The sequence below is a fragment of the Dipodomys ordii genome, unplaced genomic scaffold (genome assembly GCF_000151885.1).
Source record: "Dipodomys ordii isolate 6190 unplaced genomic scaffold, Dord_2.0 Scaffold44, whole genome shotgun sequence".
Taxonomy (NCBI): Eukaryota; Metazoa; Chordata; class Mammalia; order Rodentia; family Heteromyidae; genus Dipodomys; species Dipodomys ordii.
In genome coordinates this window covers 2,443,460-2,461,907 of record NW_012267260.1, presented here as the reverse complement: position 1 = coordinate 2,461,907, position 18,448 = coordinate 2,443,460, and the positions used below count along the sequence as shown (strand labels likewise).

Below are 18,448 nucleotides of genomic sequence, written 5' to 3'. Positions count from 1 at the left end.
GCACTCTTATGAGGAAAAGATAGGCAGAAACACATCTTTGCCAGCCTTTTTCCAGGAGTAGGCCTCTTAGAAGCCCTATTCTCCGAGGTAGACTTTGGTGAAGTCCCAAAACTCAGAGATAGGTCTCTGAAGCCCCTATCATGGTCTGATAGATGGTTTCCCATGCTACGCAGACTCCACTGGAGTCGGCGTGGCACATCTCCACTTTGTCAAGTGTTGCTCCTTGGAAAAGCCGGACGGCTGGTGGGAAAGGGAAGGCAGCCAGCAGAACCTGATCGGGCTGCCTTTGTTCCCGAGGCTGTGTCTGCACACCTTTGCAGGTGGGTTTTGTGCCTTTGAGCTGGCCAGGTGGTGGAATTTGAAGCCATGAGCGCGGCAGTCCCCACGGCAGGTGGAGTTCAACCCCGAGCCCCTGAGCTTTGCCTTGGTGCCGGCGGGTTGGGTGGATTCTCCTGGTTTCTTTTTAAGGTTCGGCATTTGATTGTAAACAGCTAATGAACTGGAGCCATCAGAAAGTGTTGACAGTGCTGGGAGGTTACGGCTGAAGGTGGGTTTATCATGATGCCGGTGCCAGGTGAACTGCTCAAGCTGATTTGGCATAGCTCGTGGACAATGGCTAGGTTGGAACAGGAAGATCGAGGCCAACTTGAGCCTCGTTTGCGCCTGGAGCTGGGAATGCCACGATTCTGTCTGCCCCGTGCCTCTCCCACCCCCTCCTCCACAGTGCTGCAGGAAAGTGCTTGCGGAGTCTTTGCTGTACCTCATCAAACTCTGCCAGAGTTTGTGGGTGACGAGAAAAGAATGGATAGGATCTCCACATGAAGCCGATGACAGTTCAGTGACTGGCTCTCTGAGAGAGCTGTAATTGGTACTTAGCTTATGAGCTAATCTGTTAGGAATGATTTTTTTTTTAATCCTAGCTACCTTTACTAGCTTGCCCTTAGCGAGTAGATTAGTTTGAGGTTGGGGGGGGATAAGGAAGATGACTCGTGATTTCTATTTTTTATTTAAAATTCTCTTTTTAGAAAGCATTGTTGTGAAAGATTTGGTAAGAAAAAAAATGGTTGCTGTCATTTGGAAATGATCTCCTAAAGAAGCAGAAAAGAGGAAGAATAGAAAACTTAGGTGACTAAGCAGTGGTTGATTTTATTTGAATCCGGCTCTACCGCCCCGGTGTTGGAAAGAGGAGATGTGCGCTGTCTTCCTACGGCAGGAAACCAGCGTGGGCTGGGGCGCTAGAGGGTGGCACCCTACATCCATGCTGTATAAATAGAGACCGTTCTTAAGGTAGGTCACAAATGATATTTGATTGCTTAAAAAAAAAATTGGCCCAATTTGCCCAAGCAGTGAATAATCCAGCTTTCCACTGAGTACCCCAAGAAAGTTCCTGGGGAGCGCTGGCTCCTGCCTGGTGCCCGGGGCTGCCGTCTCGGGGCTCACACACCTGGTGCTGCTCCTGGCCCCCTCCTCTTGTAGGTGTCTGTGCTTGTTTGTTTAAACCTCGCTTAGCACTACTAGAAAAAAAAAAAAAGACAACACGCTGGCTTGTCCGGGCATTGAACGTTCTCCCTGCGTTTTTTATCCTGCCCACTGGAATGGGTGGGGTGAGTTTCGGTGCTGGTTTGAGAAGTTTCGAGAACAGGCTGTGGGCTGGGCCTGTTGGTTTTAGTCATCTTGGAACATCTGCAGGGTCAGGCGCGTGGCCACCTGGCTAGGGAAGGCTGGCGCCTTCTTGTTCTGCCTTTGTTCTTGCAGACGCACCTCGGGGTCCTTCATAGGGCCTGGCAGGCAGCGAGCGTCCTCTTCCAGGCCGTGCTCTTACCTGGATGCCTGAAAGGCATGCAGCCTAGAAAAACCACAGGTAGGCCCGTTGCCTCCATCCCAGCATGCACCTGGCCACGGGTAGAAGCGGTGCGTGGGCCTCGTTCCCTAAAGCCCTTTGCCACTTGTGGTGACTTGACTGATGGCACTATTGACGGCACCTTACCATTGACGGCACGTCTCACGCCCAGCAAACCCTTCTGGTGATCAGCCTGTTGGAAGGAGCAGTGTCGGGAGCCCAACACGAAGCTCTGTGTGGTTCATTCCCCACACCCACCACGGTGGATGCGCTCAGCTCTGCAGAAGTGGTATTGGGGAGTGGCCACAGCTGCTCTCCCCGTCCCTATCTGAGGTTAACGTTACAGTGAGGGTGCTCAGGATGGCAGGCCTGCCTCCTTATCAACGCCTCACCCATGTCTACCACTGGCCCCAGAGTCCCCTGGTAACTCCACCAATGCCGCTCATTCACCAGGCCCACGGTGACTACTAATAGCAAGTGCTTGCATTTCTAACAAGTCCTTGCATTTCTTCTCTTCCAGTAAGTTCCCAAGGCTGCTGGGCTGGTGGTCCAAGGAACATGTTTGGAGAAACACTGCATAGTGTCAGGAAGCTTGCCTTCCCTTAAAGTTAGGCTCCTGAGAGACCTTTGTTCATTTCCTCAGTTGACTCATTTGTAAAATGGGAACAACACTTTCTCTAAGCCTCACTGATAGACTTGGGGGTTGGTGCGAGCAGCACACAGGAGGTTCCAGTGGTTGATCGCTTGCACTGAGGACGTGGGCAGAGGCGCTGTGTGTAGGCACATTCTGCTCTTCAGCAAGCACCCCTCTAGGCTCTTGATAACGTAAGCAAGCCGACGGGAGCAGAGGATGTGCTCAGGACAGCAGCCATGCTGCATCCCCGAGGTGAGGGACCTAGAAGGCCGCGAGGGTTGACGGCCAGATGTGGTTCGCATATGCAGCCACAGCCGTGGACTGCAGTGAGGAAGAGCCACACTGTGCACATGGGTGAGTCAGTACCTGACCTTCGGTCCAGGGGTCTTTAAACATCCACCCTGCTCTAACGCCCAGTTGCTGGGGGAATTCTGCCACCCCTGGTATCTCAGATTGCAAAGACACAACAGAGTCCTGGCCTCCGCATCCCCAAAGCACTCTCTGGGTTCTTTCTGCAGGCCTGGAGCCAGTCTCCTCATTCAACTCCTTTAAGTTCCCTTTACCTGTGATTCTCCCTCTCACCCTGAAACACAGGTATCTGATACAGAAACATGTAAGCAAATGCATTATATGTATAGTACATATGTGCACACCTATATGCCTATACATGTAAAACTTTTCATGGTTGGAAGCATGTGTGTGTGTATGTGTGCAGACACAGGAACTTCCTGGACATGTCAGTCGTGTGTCATACGCCCCGACACACACAGGTCACACACAGGACTTGGTAGTGTAGTGTTTGCTGTCCACGGGTCATCTCTCCCTCTTTCGGAGATGTTGGATATTTGCTGTGGGAATGTCTAATTTTGTCGGTAATAATCCCATTAAAATGAAGTCCAGGAGTCCTCAAATGAGAGTCCGTGGGATGTCGCAGTTAAGGTTTTCTTCACACAGGGTCATGTGTCTGGTTCATACACACCGGGATGAAAGGGCTCTCCAAACCTCTGGCCTGGCTGATCATAGCTGCCACCGTCCGCGGGTCACAGCCGCGTGTGCCGGTGCCCTGCCTGTCCCCCTGGGCTGACCTCAGACAGCCAGAGCCCTGGGCCTGGCCAGCATGGCCCCCGGCCTGCTCCCCCAGCACCAGGTGCCCTCCCACATGCCTGGGTCACCCTTCGGTCAGAGCTCAGGAGCTGCGGCCCTCTGCCCCCGTGCTGTTACTGTGTGGATTGAGCAGCACCATCGCGTGACTGGTCGGGCCGTCCTGGAAGCTGTTTAGCATTCTGTAGGCAGAGATTGCTGAAGAGCGGTTAAGGCGCAGCTGCAGGCCGGCCTGGATTGTGGGAAAATTCCGACGTCACGCGCGTGGACCACCAGCTCCTTCCCCGTGACACGGGGTGCTCTATCGCCTTTCATGGAGCTCCTTCCTCTCCTCATTCGCTCTCCCTTCCTTCCTGGCTGTGCCAGGGCTCTGAAGCAGCAGAACTGCCCTCTTCCCCTTCACTTCCAGATTTCCACCTCTCCCCCACCTCCAGTACATCCCACCCAGAAAATCCCTTGTGTGAACACAAGCAGTGGGCACACGTCTGCTCTTGCCTTTCCTGGCTGCTTGGACCCCATGGACGGGACCCTGCCCCTTGGAATGCCCGCCACGGTGCTTTTCCAACTTTTGGAGCACAACGAAGGAAGGACGTTTTGCGTAGCAACCCAGCAAACTTGTATGTGTCCCCCAAATGAGCTCCCTGACATCGTGCTTGCCTGTGAAGTACACAGGAAGAGCTCTGGCACTTCCGAGTGCATTCTCATTAGGTGCCAACCGCAACCGAGCGAGCTTGTGCAGCTCATGAATGGGTGGGTTTCCAGGTGGACTTCTTACATCGTTACCTTCTGTAACCTACCTTTCTCTGCTTCTCCCCAATGTCTTACCATCTTCCCAAATTCCTCCCTCCCGCCAGCCTCTCTCCTCAGCCTTCTGCTCTCCATGAATGAATTTCATACCACATCCAACCTTGAACCTCTACAATGAGCCTCTGCGGGAAGGTGGTTCCTGGCCATTCAGTTCCCAGAGTCCTGCACTGGTGATGACCAGAAGGAATTGCGTTCTGGGTGGAAGCTCATGGACCTGGGTCTCACCCAGGACAAAGCCAAGGGGAAAACCAAGCACCAGGCTCTGCCAGGGTCCAGGAACAGGTGTCTCTGGTTGTGCTGCGTTTTGTTTCCAGTTGTGATTGTTAAATGTGAGTCTCTAAGTCATCTCCTCTCAAACAACAGCACAAGTCTGTCATCAATTTGTCAAGAAGAGATCATGTCTCCTGCACGGAGTGGCCGTAATCTGTGTCAGGCTCTCTGGGCTGCAGTGTGCCCATGAGACCAACTCCGTTTTATTCTCAGAATGCCACGAGCTTGAGACATTATCCTCACTGGAAAGGCCAGGACATGGGCAGGGGCAGTAGGATAGACTTGCCCACAGTGTCTGCTCTTGTGCTTGAGTCAAGGTGGTTTGACTTACCCCTGCACTTTTCCACGCACAACTCTTCAGATCCAATAGAATTGTAGGTGGTAATGGTGCCGATACAGAGACATGAACAATGCAAGCAATCCTGGTCCAGCTGTCTGGCTCCCTCAAGCTAGTCGATCCCCCTCCCCTGGCTTCTAAAAGTGAAGGGGAGGGATACATCACAGAGGGGCAGAGAGCCTGGGGGGAGCCTCTCACCAGCCAGCACCGATGGTCTGCCTGTCTGGTGAGGAACGTGCTGGAAGGGGACCTCCCAGACAGCAGAGAGAGAGCAGGGAGGCGCAGTGGGGTTTGTGTCGTGGAGTGGAGGGAGGTGATGATTGGAGGGAAGTTGGGTTTGTAGCTACGACAGTGTTGGTAGCAAAAGGCACAGAATGAAAGCTGCCTGGTTGACAGGCCTCCGGCAGAAAAGAACCTTTGCAGAGGAAATAGGGCTTCGTAGCGGCTCTCGCGCTTTGGGAAGAAAGCGAATATAGTGTTCATGAGTCGGAGCTTCTGTGGGTTTCCCCGGGGAGTCGGGCAGCACCCTTGGGTGTCGTTTTCTGAGCTACATGACAAGGTGTCTGGTCGAGGTTTCTCCATTACATGTGGTCACCACGTTGGAGTTCTCGCTGGAGCGCTCAGCCGACTTCTGGGCATTTCAGGAGAGCAGGGTCAGGTGAGGCCGGGCGGCCCCAGTGCTGTGGCTGAGCCCAGCCCGCCTGGAACTCAGCGCTCTGCAGCCCAGGCCCTCTCTGGAGAGCTGAACAAATGTCTCGCCTCGGTCCTAAGTCCTTCTGGCGGCTCAGCTTTCCCTGAAATACGTTCTTACAAACTTTGAATGGTGTTATAAGGGGGCTGCCTCCTGGTTTTATTCTAAAACCTCACGCTTGTGGTTTACTCCGTTGTAAACTGAGTCCCCGGTGAGTGGGCTCTGAGGTGGAGATGCATCATGCGGAAGAAGCTCAGAGCCTCAGTCGTGGTGAGTGAGGAGGAGGAGGCTGGGCAGTGACACTGGGCGAGCGCTCGTGCAGCTCAGCCGGGTTCCGGCCGGACCAGCAGTGAGGTCAGGAGTCTATAGAAGGCAGGAGTGCATCCTGGGACCGGGGATTCCTGTGGGCTCCCCCTGGAACCGAGTCACAGGACAGCTGGCCTCGTTGGTGGAGGGTGGGGCCCGCAGTAGACGCGGAGCAGGGACAGCAGCTCTTCCTTCTCAAGGGGTTCGGAGCTGCCATCACCGCATCCACCTCACATGGGGTCCGAAACACATCCCAGCACTTATTTAATTTTAAATAATTTCAAAGATCCCAGTGTTGGTTGCAGGGCTTGAACTCTGGGCCTGGGCGCTGTCCCTCAGCCCTTCAGCTCAAGGCGAGCGCTCTACCACTTGAGCCACAGCGCCACTTCTGGTTTTCTGGTGGTTTATTGGAGATAAGAGTCTCATGGACTTTCCTGCCCAGGCTGGCTTTGAATCATGATCCTCAGATCTCAGCCTCCTGAGTAGCTAGGATGACAGGTGTGAGCCACTGGTGACCAGCAAACCCACTTTTTTATTCTATTTGTTTTGTCTAATGAGAGGAAATTAGGAATCATTGATTTACTGAATTCTTATCTGATTCTACATGTCCTAAAATTGTCTTACGAGTCAGAAATAAAGAGCTGATAGTTGTTTTCCTCTCTCTCTGTCTTTTGGTTTGCCACATGGTCTTGATTTCCAGTTCAGGAGTGACCTTCGACTTTGCCAGTCCCAGACACCTCTGCTTCATAAATCCATTCTTTACCAATACTTGTTGTTAGTTCAAAGGCTGCAGAACTAGTATTATTTTCCTTGTCTTTTCAGAATCCATTTAAATGAAATTTTTCAAAAGAAATGAGAGCAGAAAGTAAACACGGGAGGGAAAAGAGAAGTTTCCCTTGGGAACGATTTCTCATATTGGTTTGTGGTCCAAATTCATACTAACTGTGGTTTAAAATGAAACGAACCAAAACTCCAGCCCCGAGTTTCACTAAAGCCACTCTGTGTGGGGAGCGTGCCCCTGGGTTATTGCACGGGAGAGGCACGTGTCCGTTAGAACGTGACTCCGGCCCACAGGGAGCGCCCAACAGGTCCTGACAGTGTGTGCACACATTTCTACCACGGAGGACGGGATGAGCTGATGCATTTCAGATGCAGACACAGCCAGGAGGCCAGAAGTAGCATTTCCCAGGCTGCTCCACAGCAAGGCGTGTCTATCCAGCCGCTTTCTAGGCTGAGCGCCGGCTACTGTCCCCTCCTCCTTCTCCCCAGCTGGGCAAAGACCATCACCGCTGAATCTTCTATGTGATGGTCCCTGTGGAAGACGTCCGGATTTGCTGCACAGACTGGGTCTTGGATGGCCCAGCCAAGGCTGAGTGGACAGTAAAGCAAAGATTTTATTCTCTCCTGGCCATAAGGTCTCTATTAGAGATACGCAGCTCTGTTCTTACAGAGGGGAAGCAGCTATAGAAAACAGCAGTGGGCGGACCAAGTGAGGCCAAACCCAGGCTGCCATCTGTGTTGTAAATAAAGTTTTATTTACACCCATCTGTGGCCACCCATTGCTCTGGGGCCTGGAGTTTCAGGTTTCTGCATTGAGGATGTTGCATTAGCTACGAGTACCCAGAAAAGCCGTCGGGACAGCCGGCATTTTTGTGGAGAGCCGGAGGGAAGCAGAGCACAAATGCAACGCTGTTCCGTGATTACCTCTCTCCACATCAGACCTGTTCAATAAGGCAGTGCAGATTTTCTCACCTATATTTCGAAGTTGTGAAAACAGCATGTGTTTATAACTCACGGTTATGTATTTGCCAAAATGAAGGAGGCATGGCATTGCTTTTGAACCCGAGTTTGTACAGAGAAGAGGGTGTTATTTGTTAAAAGTGAAAAAAAAAAGAGGCTAGAAACGAAGAGCATAAACAGCAGGCGAGCTGCATTCTCAGAAGTTTTGTGAGAGTATCAGAGCATTTTTCAGATTTCAGGTGTCTCTGGGTAAGGGCTGTGTGTTGTTTTCCAAACCACTTCTGTGCAGTTTTGAAGGGCAAAGCAAACATGAGGCGGGCGTCTGTTCAGCCTCCTGAGAGCTGGGATTATAGGTATGAGCCACCAGGGCCCAGCTTTTGTTATTCATTTTTTTCATACACACTGATGTTTTATTTTGTCTTTCATTTTTAATTGTTGAAAGGAGTTTCACCCTGGATCACAGATAAAGAAAAAAAAACAACAACCACCAGTTTCTGAAAGGACACAGGCTAGCCCTCAATTTCAACTCAGGGCAAAACATCCTTTTACATGTCCGAGGCAAGCTCTGTGTCACATTCGCAGAAGAGGCCAAGTTTGCTTCAACTTCTGGCTCCCTTAGCTCATCCAATTCTTTTAATTAATTAATTAATTAATTTTATTGTGAAAATACCATACAGAGGGGTTACAATTACATGGGCAAGGTAATGAGTACATTTCTTATCAAGCATTGCAGCCTCCTCCTTTGTTTCCATATCCAATTCTTTTAATATGTTGTGTTTTATTGGCCTGTCCCGTTTTTCTCAGTCACTTGCTAAAATTATTTTCGTCAAACATCGAGTGGCTTCTTAGTTCCCCAGAGCAAGAAGCAAGTCTTTCATCCCAGCTTGTATAGACAGGAGAGTGCCTCTCACTTCTTCCTCCGTCTTCTGCCCAGTTCTGCCACTGTGGCCATGTTCTTATAAACAAAAACACAAACAGAATCTACCTTCCAAGGTGGGCATATTACTGTTCTTGTTAATTTCCAGTACTTTGCCAGGAGCTGGGCTTGCCGGGCGGGCTCGCTGTGGTCTGTGTGCAGCCCCGTTCAGCACTCTGCAGCTGGCTCAGCCGTGCGGGGAGCTGAGCGGGGCTTTCCCAGACCGAGCCAGGAGAGTCAGGGATCTTTCTGATTGCCTCACGGTCAGAGGCTAACTAGCTCGGTGTTGAGGCATGCCGGCTGTCCTCTCAGGTGCCCAGGATGTAGTGGAAGCCACTGGAACCTTTGCTGGTGGAGGCTGTGGGAGTCACGGTGGGATGGGAGCTAGGCTGTAACCAGTTGGATTTTAGCCGTGTCAGGGATGAAACTCCCTGTGCAATTCCTAGTTCATTTGTCACACTCATCTGTGATAGGGAAACCATATTTCCCAAGAAATCAGACTGTTTTATCTTTATTTCGCAAAAGGCAAAGTTTGTGGGATAAACAATGGCTAGGAAAAGTTAAAAAAATAAGCAAAAAACAACCATATAACATTTTTTTTAAATCTCATTTCCTCATAGTGACTAACCGATGTTTCGATTGAAATGTAATTAACCTAGAGGCACCAAAGCTTGTTACATGGTCCTGTGAGTGACAGGCCCCCGTACAGAACTGTTTAGGCGGTTATGTAATCAGCTCTGTGAACACGAGTCTCTGAAATGGATAGCAGTCGCACTGGTGAAGTGTCTTGTGTCCATGTGCAGTCTGCATGTGTGATGTGCAGTCACGCGGAGGTGCTCACCAGTCTGGTCCCACCTGGCCTACAGATGGGAAACCACGGCATGGAAACCACTCAGCTGAGCTGCCAAGTGTCAGAGCTTTGCCGAATCCAGAGATTGGTTTCAGAGAATGCACAGGCCGGTGAGGCTGAGCTGTCTCTTGTGACAGAGGACCCTGACTGGTGTGTGAGTGAATTTGCAGGTAGCGGGCTGAGCTCGGTTCTTGATGGGGAGAGCGGCGGGTGGTGGGCGTCCTCGCTCGTGACCAGTCCTTGTTCTTCCTCGTTCTATCCACGTGTTAACCGCGTATCTGTCATTGGGGTGAGTGTTAACTGGTGACTGCAGAATGCAAAAGCAAACATCACTATCAGAAAGATGTGATTCTTGCAGTCTGGCCAAATGCCCTGGGCCTTTGGACTTTCAGGCTGGTGTGGCTCCCAGCTCAGCCCTCCCGGCCTTTCCTCCGGCGGAGCTGCAGCGGAGCAGCCTGGGGGTGACGCGGGCTTTCCTGGGCCCCAGGGGACACCATAAGGCGCTTCAGTGAAACCATGCGCACTACATTTGAGGTGAGAACAGAACTCGATGACCGTCAGTAAAACCCGCATTCTCTCAAAAACACAACCCAGGCAGCTGCGGCTTCAGTTCACAGACCTCGGGGCTGGGTGTGCACGCAGGTGTCATCCTGTGACACCAGGCGGGGAAGAAGGACAGGGGCTGCGGTGACCGGTGACAGGGCAGCCGGAAGGGCCCACGTGGCCCGTGGAGGCCTGGGCGCTCCGGGACGGAGCTGCAGGCAGGCTTCCCCCGAGAGGCAGGCCGCAGCCCCACGCAGCCGGTTCCGGTTCTTTCCTTCTGCAGAGCGGTGCTGCGGCCGGGCCGGGCTTCTCGTGGCTCCGCTGCGTTCATCACAGCGGCTCTTTCTGTGTGTGGGAAGAGGGCCGTCTGCTGTGCAGGGGCCTGGCCCGGGAGGTCCACAAGCTCCTCACGACCGACTCCCCGACACCTGGCAGAGTTCTTCCCACCGCCAGAGCCCAGCCCCTTCCGGCCGGATGGAGACGCGCCGCGAGGTGTAGGGTCTGAGGACACGCGGTGATTTCAGGCATTTCATACAGGAAATGTTCTCAAAGATGCCCCTGAAAGGTGGGTGAATGGATTCTTCCTGTTAGTGAATTCATTTTTTTTTATGCTTTTCCCTTTGCCCAGAGTTAGGGATGTTGCTCATGTCCTTTACTGGTTACTTTTTGTTGGTCATGAGGCTTGAACGTGGATCCTGGGCGCTGACCCTGAGCTTTTGTGCTCTAGGCGAGCACTCTACCACTTGGAGACACAGCACCACTTCTGGGTTTCTGAGTAGTTATTGGAGATAAGAGTCTCATGGACTTTCCTGCCTGGGCTGGCTTTGAACCGTGATCCTGAGATCTCTGGAGCCCTGTGCTTTATTGGAATGGAAACTCTCCTGGGGCTGTGTCCCCCCCCCCCCCCCGCAGCAGCCCCCTGGCTCTGGTGTGGGTGGCGTAGGTGGAGGCGTGGTTAGGAAGGAGGCCGCTGGCTCCTACCTCTGCCGTCTCCTAAGAGTGAAGTTGCAAGACCCCTGGCGGGGCTCGTTACGGGAAAGGTGGACAAACAGCGGCTAACAAGAAACAAGGAGGGTGCGGGACGCCACTTCCTATAAACTGCATGCTCCAAAAAGAAAAGCGGTGGACCTTTCTCCGTGTAGGTAAACGGCGAGGAGAGAAGCACATCTCTTACCCTTGCCATTTGCAGAGGTTTACGCGGAGTATTTTAAAGTTGCCTTTAGAAATCACGGAGGGAGGTGGGTGTGGTGGGCGGCATCAGTGCTGGCACACCCGGGGCGGGTGGCATTTGTCCCCTTCGTCCCCTTCTTCAGATGCGTCTCCGTGCGCCTCCTGCACGCCGGTGGCCCCTGGGTGCCCTACTCTGGATTATGAAGGAGCGAGGAGCGGTAAGCGGGGAGGAGAGCGGCCACCGCTCAGCGACTGGACCTCAGCGGCCGTGTGCTTGATGAGGCGCTGTGGAAATACAAGGTGTTCCTCGGTGTTGCTTCTGTTGATTTTCTTTTTCAAGTCTGGCTGGATGTTCCCGGCAGCGATCTCCTGTTGCAGCGGGTCTTGGGGGACCTGGACAGGGGTTTTCAGTGCTGGGGGTGGCGTTCAGAGTCTTCAGCAGCTCTGCTCCTGAGCCACGCCTACATCCGGCTCTCGGCCTCCCTTCCCCTCCCCTCTCTCCCCCTCCCCTCCTCTCGGTGGAGTGGGGTCGGTCCTTGGAACGTTCAGTCTCACACGACACTGCTGTCCAGATGGACCAAGTCTTCTCCGAAAAAAAGGTGATTTACTCATAGTGTTTAAGATCGCTGTATGTGTACAAATTGTGTATAAGTTCATTACTGTCAGGATTCATTAGTCACCGCATTGTTTAGCTTTTAAAACCACTTACTGGTCGCTGAGGTAGGTGGTTTTTGGTTTTAATAAATCTGAATTTAAAAATTTTTAAGCTTGGGCTGGGAAGGTGGCTCAGTGGTAGAGTGCTTGCCTTGCATGCATGAGGCCCTGGGTTCGATTCCTCAGCACCACATAAGCAAAAAGAAAAAAGCCGGAAGTGGCGCTGTGGCTCAAGTGGTAGAGAGCTAACCTTGAGCTGAAGAGCTGAGGGACAGAGTCCAGGCCCAGAGTTCAGGCCCCACAACCGGACCCAAAAAAAAAAAAATTTTTTTTAAGCTTAAGTCAGTAAAATCCCTATCCCCAGAATCATTGCCTCCTAACTGGTTTGAAAGAATAATTAGCCTGATTAGAAACGTGGATCAGAGCCAAAGGCCAAGAAGCAGGCCCCCGCCGCTCACGCCTGTACTCTGCGCGACTTGGGAGGTGGAGATCACCGGATCAGGGCTGCAGCTCAGACGCAGGACTTCAGGAGACTGCCCCTCGGTCGCTGGCTGAGCGTAGTGAGGGTGGAGGAGCGATGGGATGAGAGCATCCGCAGAGCACTCTCCCGTCCGGAGGTAGTCCTCTAGCTCAGCGCTCCCAGCTTTGGGCAGCACGAGAACACGTTCGTGACATGTAGAAGAGGCGCAGACAGACAGCTGCTTCACACAGGAGCTAACCACATTAGACAGACCCCTCACACAAAACCGGAAACCATTTCTTCTAGTTGAGAAAATACAAGTTATTAGGAACTAGGAATTCTTGAAGAAACTTGCAATTGCTTCATCTTGACTTTCTTCCAGATTTTTTTTTTTGGGGGGGCTGTTAATTGGAGATAAGAGTCTCACAGACTTTCCTGCCCAGGCTGGCTTCAAACTATGATCCCTAGGTCTCAGCCTTCTGAGTAGCTGGGATTATAGGTGTGTGCCACCAGCACCTGGCTTCTTCGTTAATTTTCTGAAAAAGATGTGTTTGAGAAAAGTTTTTTTTTTCCCCAGATCTTATATTATCAGAACGTATTTGTCCTTTGCCACTTGTTGAATCGTTCGGCCTACGATTCCAGCTTTTAATTCCTCCTTACTGTTTTGATTTCTAGTTCTCAGCATTGTTTCTGAGAGGGTCAGTACCATTCTGATTCTTGGTCTTTGATGAGAAAAAAAAATGGAGGATTTTCAGGAGTTTTTCTATTTTATTGTTGTTCTGAGATTTAAGGTGGAGATCTGTATTTATCTATTATGTTAGGATTTTGGTGTGCTTTTCAAGGTGCAAATGAATTTTTTCAGCGATGGGAAATTATGTTTTGAATGTTTTGTTCCTCTCTTTTCTGGGAGGGAGAAGTATGCTCAATGAATGGCCTTTTACGGAATTATTTTTGGGGAATGCTTTCATGATCTTTACTTGTATAAAAGAGCCGCCACTCAGCAAAGCAGTTTCTGAATGCAAAGGCTCTTGATCAATGCCACCTTTCCGAATCTTGCCTGCCCTCCCAATCTAGCCCTTCTCTTGCTCTTCTTAATGTGTTGGTTACGTATTGATGTTTTAAAATGAGTACGCTTAATAAGGCAGCGGTCCTAGAACACGCAGCCAGCCAGCAGCAGCTGTGGAGAATCAATTACAGATGCCCATTCTCACCTCCTACCTAGGCCTACTGGGTCAGGAGGGTGTGGCCTCGGTCTGCTGGTCCCAGGCTTTCCGGGGTGTCGCTGCAGGCTCCGATCCAGGGCTGGACAGCCAGGAGCAGGTGGGGGCCTGTCTGTTACCGGGCCAGCTTGGTGGCGCCATGGGTGTGCCGAAGGCTTTGATCTCCCACTGGTGGAAAAGACCAGGTGTAGTCATCCCCCTGGGAGGAGGAGGCCCAGGGGAGGAGGCCCAGGGGAGGAGGCCCAGGGGAGGAGGCCCAGGGGAGGAGACTAGGTGCCACAGGCGGGTGAAGGCTTGGGTGCCAGCAAGGACCAGCAAGGTCCCGCCCGGGAAGCTGGCGATGCCCAGAAGGAGGGGCAGAGCTCTGCCTTCCGTGCTGTGCATGCCTCACGCAGCTCACCAGTCTGCAAGAGAAACAGCTGTGTGCAGCCAGCTATGTGTATGGGCCAGGGCCCAGGGAGACGCTCAGATAGAAGAAATCCATGTTACTCTGCAGGGAGCTCACGCCTTTTGGCTGTCCCCTAGCAATATCTTCCCAACTCATTCAGTGTTCGTTGAGTGAATAAGTGAAATGTTAGGATAGTTTCAGAATTTATAGGAAGTGCTTAAACTTAGCTGCTTTTTTTAAAAAGGAGTAATCTATAGCCTTATGCATTGTATTCTGTATTAAAAATAATTTGTCCAGGCATGGTGGTGCAGGCTGTAGTCCTGGCCACGGAGCAAGCTGAAGCAGGAGGCTGGCAGGTGCCAGGCCAGTCTGGGCAGTGTGGACACCCTCTCCTCAAAATAGAAGTCGAAAAGGCCAAGAGCCGGATTCGTGGTCACACTGCTGACGAAGCCGTTGCTGTCGCTCGCAGGTGAGCGGAGGAGAGGCGCAGATGGGTGGAGAGGGGCTGGGAGGGAGAATCAGGGTCCACATGAGCCTCGCCCAGTCCGTCCTCTCCCCTGCCGACCTCCGCTTGCCGTGTGTGGGGCGGGCCCTGCACAGGCTGTGCCCCGTCCATGTCTGGAAAGCGCTGCGCACTGAAAGGTGAGCCGCACACCTCCTGCGCGAGGCTGCAAACCGGACGTGGCCATGCTGGGCATCAGCAAGCGGCAACTCAGCAGCCCTGAGCCGGACAGCACCGCCCAGCGACCCTCGCCAGAGCCCCGCGCCTCCTCCCCGCTGGGGTCCTTGCGACAGAGTGATTCGCGCGTTGGGCAGGGCTGCGCCGGCCACCACTGATGATGAATCTCTCCTCTCCCGCAGATGAGACCGCGTCAGCAGCTTTCCCAGAGCCCCCCAAGTCATTTACACTAGGTACCACTAACTGATTTTCTTCAAAGCCAGCCATTCTTTGAAAGGTAGGCATCATTCTCATACTTCATACCGGTGTCACGTTTAATAGCATTTTCTGGAATATTCCAAGTGCTCTGGGAATGGAAAGAGCAACTGGCACTGCCTCAGCATCTTGAGTGACATTCACGCACAGCCAGGTGCTTGGGTGTGCACGCACATGCACACGAGCGTGCATTTTAAAGAAAGCAAACCAGGCCAGGAGCTAGGATTACTGGGCCTGTTAGGTGCAGAGTTTGGGGTGCAGAGGATGTAGACTAGCACTGCTGGGGAGACGCTGGTCTTCTTGCTGCAAAGGCCAGCTGGGACCTGGGGTCCTCTCTGTTAGCGCCTCTCCTGAGGGCATCTGAGCAGCCTCCACAGAGCTCTCTGTGTTTATAAGTGGTGCAGCCTAAATTGTCACCTGCCTGGCTCTTCACCTAAACTCTCACTTTCTCTCGTGAGGATAGATTCTTCAGGGTGTTTATTTATAGAGAAGTGGTGCATGACATACAGTGGACAGGGTTCCTTGGAGAGTAACTAATGGCTTTGTCAAATTAGATTTTCAGCATATATTGAACGTTGGCTAAATGCAGGCCGTCCTCTAGCGAGCTGGTGGCTCAGGCCTGGAATCTCAGCCACACAGGGCCAGCCTGGGCAGAAAGCCCTGTGAGACTCTTGGCTCCAATTAACCAGCAAAAACCAGGGCTGGAGGCACAGCTCGAATAGCAGAGCATGAGCTGAGCAAGCAAGTGAGTGGTCTCAAGGCTCTGAGTTCAAACCCCAGTACCTTCCCCACCAAGAAATGCACTGCCCAATATGGCAGCCGTTGGACACACTGCTATGGTGCTCCGGGGTGTGCAGCACCCAGCTGGATGGGCTAGAGACACAGCCCACACTCTGGATGTTGAAGACTTGATATAAAAAAGAAATCATTTCATTAGTAGTGTTGACTATTAGTTGAGATAATATTTCCAGATTAAATATAGTATGTTATTAAGATACTTTTATCCATTTCTTTATAGAAGTTTTGTTTTCTCAGTCAGTCCTGGGGCTTGAATTCAGGGCCTGGGTGCTGTCCCTGAGCTGCTTTTGTTCAAGGCTAGTGCTCTACCTCTTGAGCCATATGCCATGTCTGGCCTTTTCTGAGTAGTTTATTGGAGATCAGAGTCTCACGGTCTCTCCTGCCTGGGCTGGCTTTGAACTGCAATCCTCAGGTCTCAGCCTCCTGTGTAGCTAGGATGACAGGCGTGAGCCACTGGCACCCTGCTCTTTTTAATTTTTAATGAGAATTTAAAGTTGCGTATGCGACTCACCTCCTTTGTAGCTCGTATCCGTGGTGGACAGTGCTGCTTGAGTTTATATTTGCCTAAGAATATCAGCAAGCCATCACTAGTCAGGGGGACAGGCTTCAGGTAGGCCGCAGTGAGGAAGAGTGTGGATGGTGGGCTCAGAGAAGCATCGAGGAACACCAAAGGGAAGAATACGGTTTTCCTGAGCAGGTTACACAGAAAGTCAGGTCAAGAAGAAGGACAAGCCTGCGTAAAGCAAGGGAAAAAGACGTCTTGAGGTTTACAGGAAGGTTTGCCTTTCATAGAGAGAACAGCCCTGAGGAGGCAAAGGCAGGGGGATTGTGAGTTTGAGGCCGGCCTGGGCTCCATCAAGGTTCAGGAGACTTTAGACATACAGTTTTGTCTCCCTTAGGTCAACTCAAATTCTGTGTAACTTTTATTATTTTTATGGGTCCTGGAGCCTGAACTCTGGGCCCGGGCACTATTCCTCAGCCACTTCCGGTCTTTTCTGCTTATGTGGTGCTGAGGAATCGAACCCAAGCACTCTACCACTGAGCCACCTTCCCAGCCCCTGTGTAACTTCTTTAGGACATGTTTATTTGTCCTGCTAGCTAATCTCTTACCCAAACTACTGCTTAGACCCAGGCCTGCAGTACTGCAGGTGTCCGCCAGATGGCACTCTGCTCTATAATTGAAAAAAGACTGGTAGGTTTCGTTTTTGTTTTGTGTTTCAATTAAAACAATGCCCCTCTCCCCAGCAATTCCTTGGCTTAGTAGTGTTTCACCTTTCCAAATGAGCATTTCTGTCATTTTTGAGCATAAAGAAGATGTGTTTCTTTTGTTTGTAAATTATTCGGCCAATACTGCACAAATACGCCATGTCACACATAGAAAGCCACGTAGAAAAGGTGAAAGGTAGCAAGTTCCGTTAAACTGATGACCTCGTGCGTCCTTCCAGCCCCGGGGGCTGTGCTGGGTATACGTTTGTGAGCTGTGTGCACCCACTTTCGGCAGCATTGTGTTATTCATGTGTTTCCATTTTAAACCAGAGTTCGTCTCATATATCAATTATCATTAAAAAGGCAGCCTACGTCTCCGTGGATTTTCCTCCTCTGTGTTAGGGTTTGTTGTTTAAAAACCCCAGAGGTTCAATATTTAAAGCAATAAAGAAACAACCCAGAGGGTGGATGCCAATAGATTAGTGACTGAACTCGTGAGACATAAATGGGTGGACGTGAGTTAGGAAAATGCCGGAATCCGCTCGTATTTCCCCCGTTCCATGCTCTGCACTCCACATGATTTTTCTTGGTAAGACTGTAAACATGTCCTCTTTCAGAGCAGTCGGGGCTGCTGTGGAGAGGTGTCATCCGCAGGACGCCGGTTCCCCTGGGGAGGTCGAGGGTGGCCGGGCCGGCGTCCCTGAAGACCTTGTCCTCCGACCTCGCCTTGGCTCCTGTCCCCAGAGCCTCGGCCACTCGGCCGCGTGGCCCCGGTGTCTGCTCTCGTGGCAGCGTAGCTCGGGGACCCCAGCCACGGCGCCACAGCGTCGCCCAGACTTTCCCTTGGACCCTTCCTCACTTGCTTTTTGGAGGCCAAACAAACAAGAAACAAGACCGAAGAAAGAGCTGTTCTCCTCTCTCCGAGGAGGAGAGGGTGGATTCTGGCATTTCCCTGCCGCTGTCACACCTGTCTACCCTCCCGGCCCCGACGTCCTCTTAATCCATCAGTCTCGTAGCCAGGAGAGGTAGTTCTTAGTAGGTGGAAGACGTTCAGAGCTTGGTAATAGTGTAGAGTAGCTCAGCCAGGCAGCGAATGCAGGGGCTCTAACTGAAAGCTTCCTCCAGCATTTTCACCTCCGCCGTTCTCCACGTCCATGCGAGGGACGCAGGCTCCACTGTCATCTTTACGCAGGAGGAGCTTGGAGCCCAAACTGGCCTTGAACTGAGATCCTCCTGTCTCAGTTTCCTGAGTGCTAGGACTGCAGGTATATACCAGCACACTTGGCAAGAGCTACTGTTCGTTTGTCATGGGTCTTGAACTCCAGGCCTGGGTTCCGTCCCTGAGCTCTTTGTGCTCTACCACAGTGCCACTTCTTGTTTTCTGGTGGTTAATGGGAGATAAGAGTCTCAGGTACTTTCCTGCCTGATGTGGGGTACTGGCATTGTCGCTGGCTGTGTAGCCGTGCGGTCTCTGCCACGTAACAGACCAGGCTGCTCAGCTGGGTGTTTAGCTGTGATGAATTCATGTGAGTGAATTTCACAGTTTTATGACTATTATTTGGGTCAAAGTAACTTTACTATTA

General features: G+C 51.8%; 1 protein-coding gene across 1 annotated transcript in view; it reads left to right on the top strand.

Annotated features, from left to right (window-relative positions):
* The window catches only part of Lrrc1 (leucine rich repeat containing 1), a 96,469-nt gene extending 86,465 nt beyond the window's left edge, over positions 1–10,004 (top strand). The window contains exons 14-16 of the mRNA XM_013019063.1: positions 9,446–9,602; positions 9,663–9,781; positions 9,885–10,004. Coding sequence (XP_012874517.1) covers positions 9,446–9,602; positions 9,663–9,781; positions 9,885–10,004 — 396 coding nt within the window. The remainder of the gene's footprint in view (positions 1–9,445; positions 9,603–9,662; positions 9,782–9,884) is intronic.
* Positions 10,005–18,448: the final 8,444 nt, after the last annotated feature.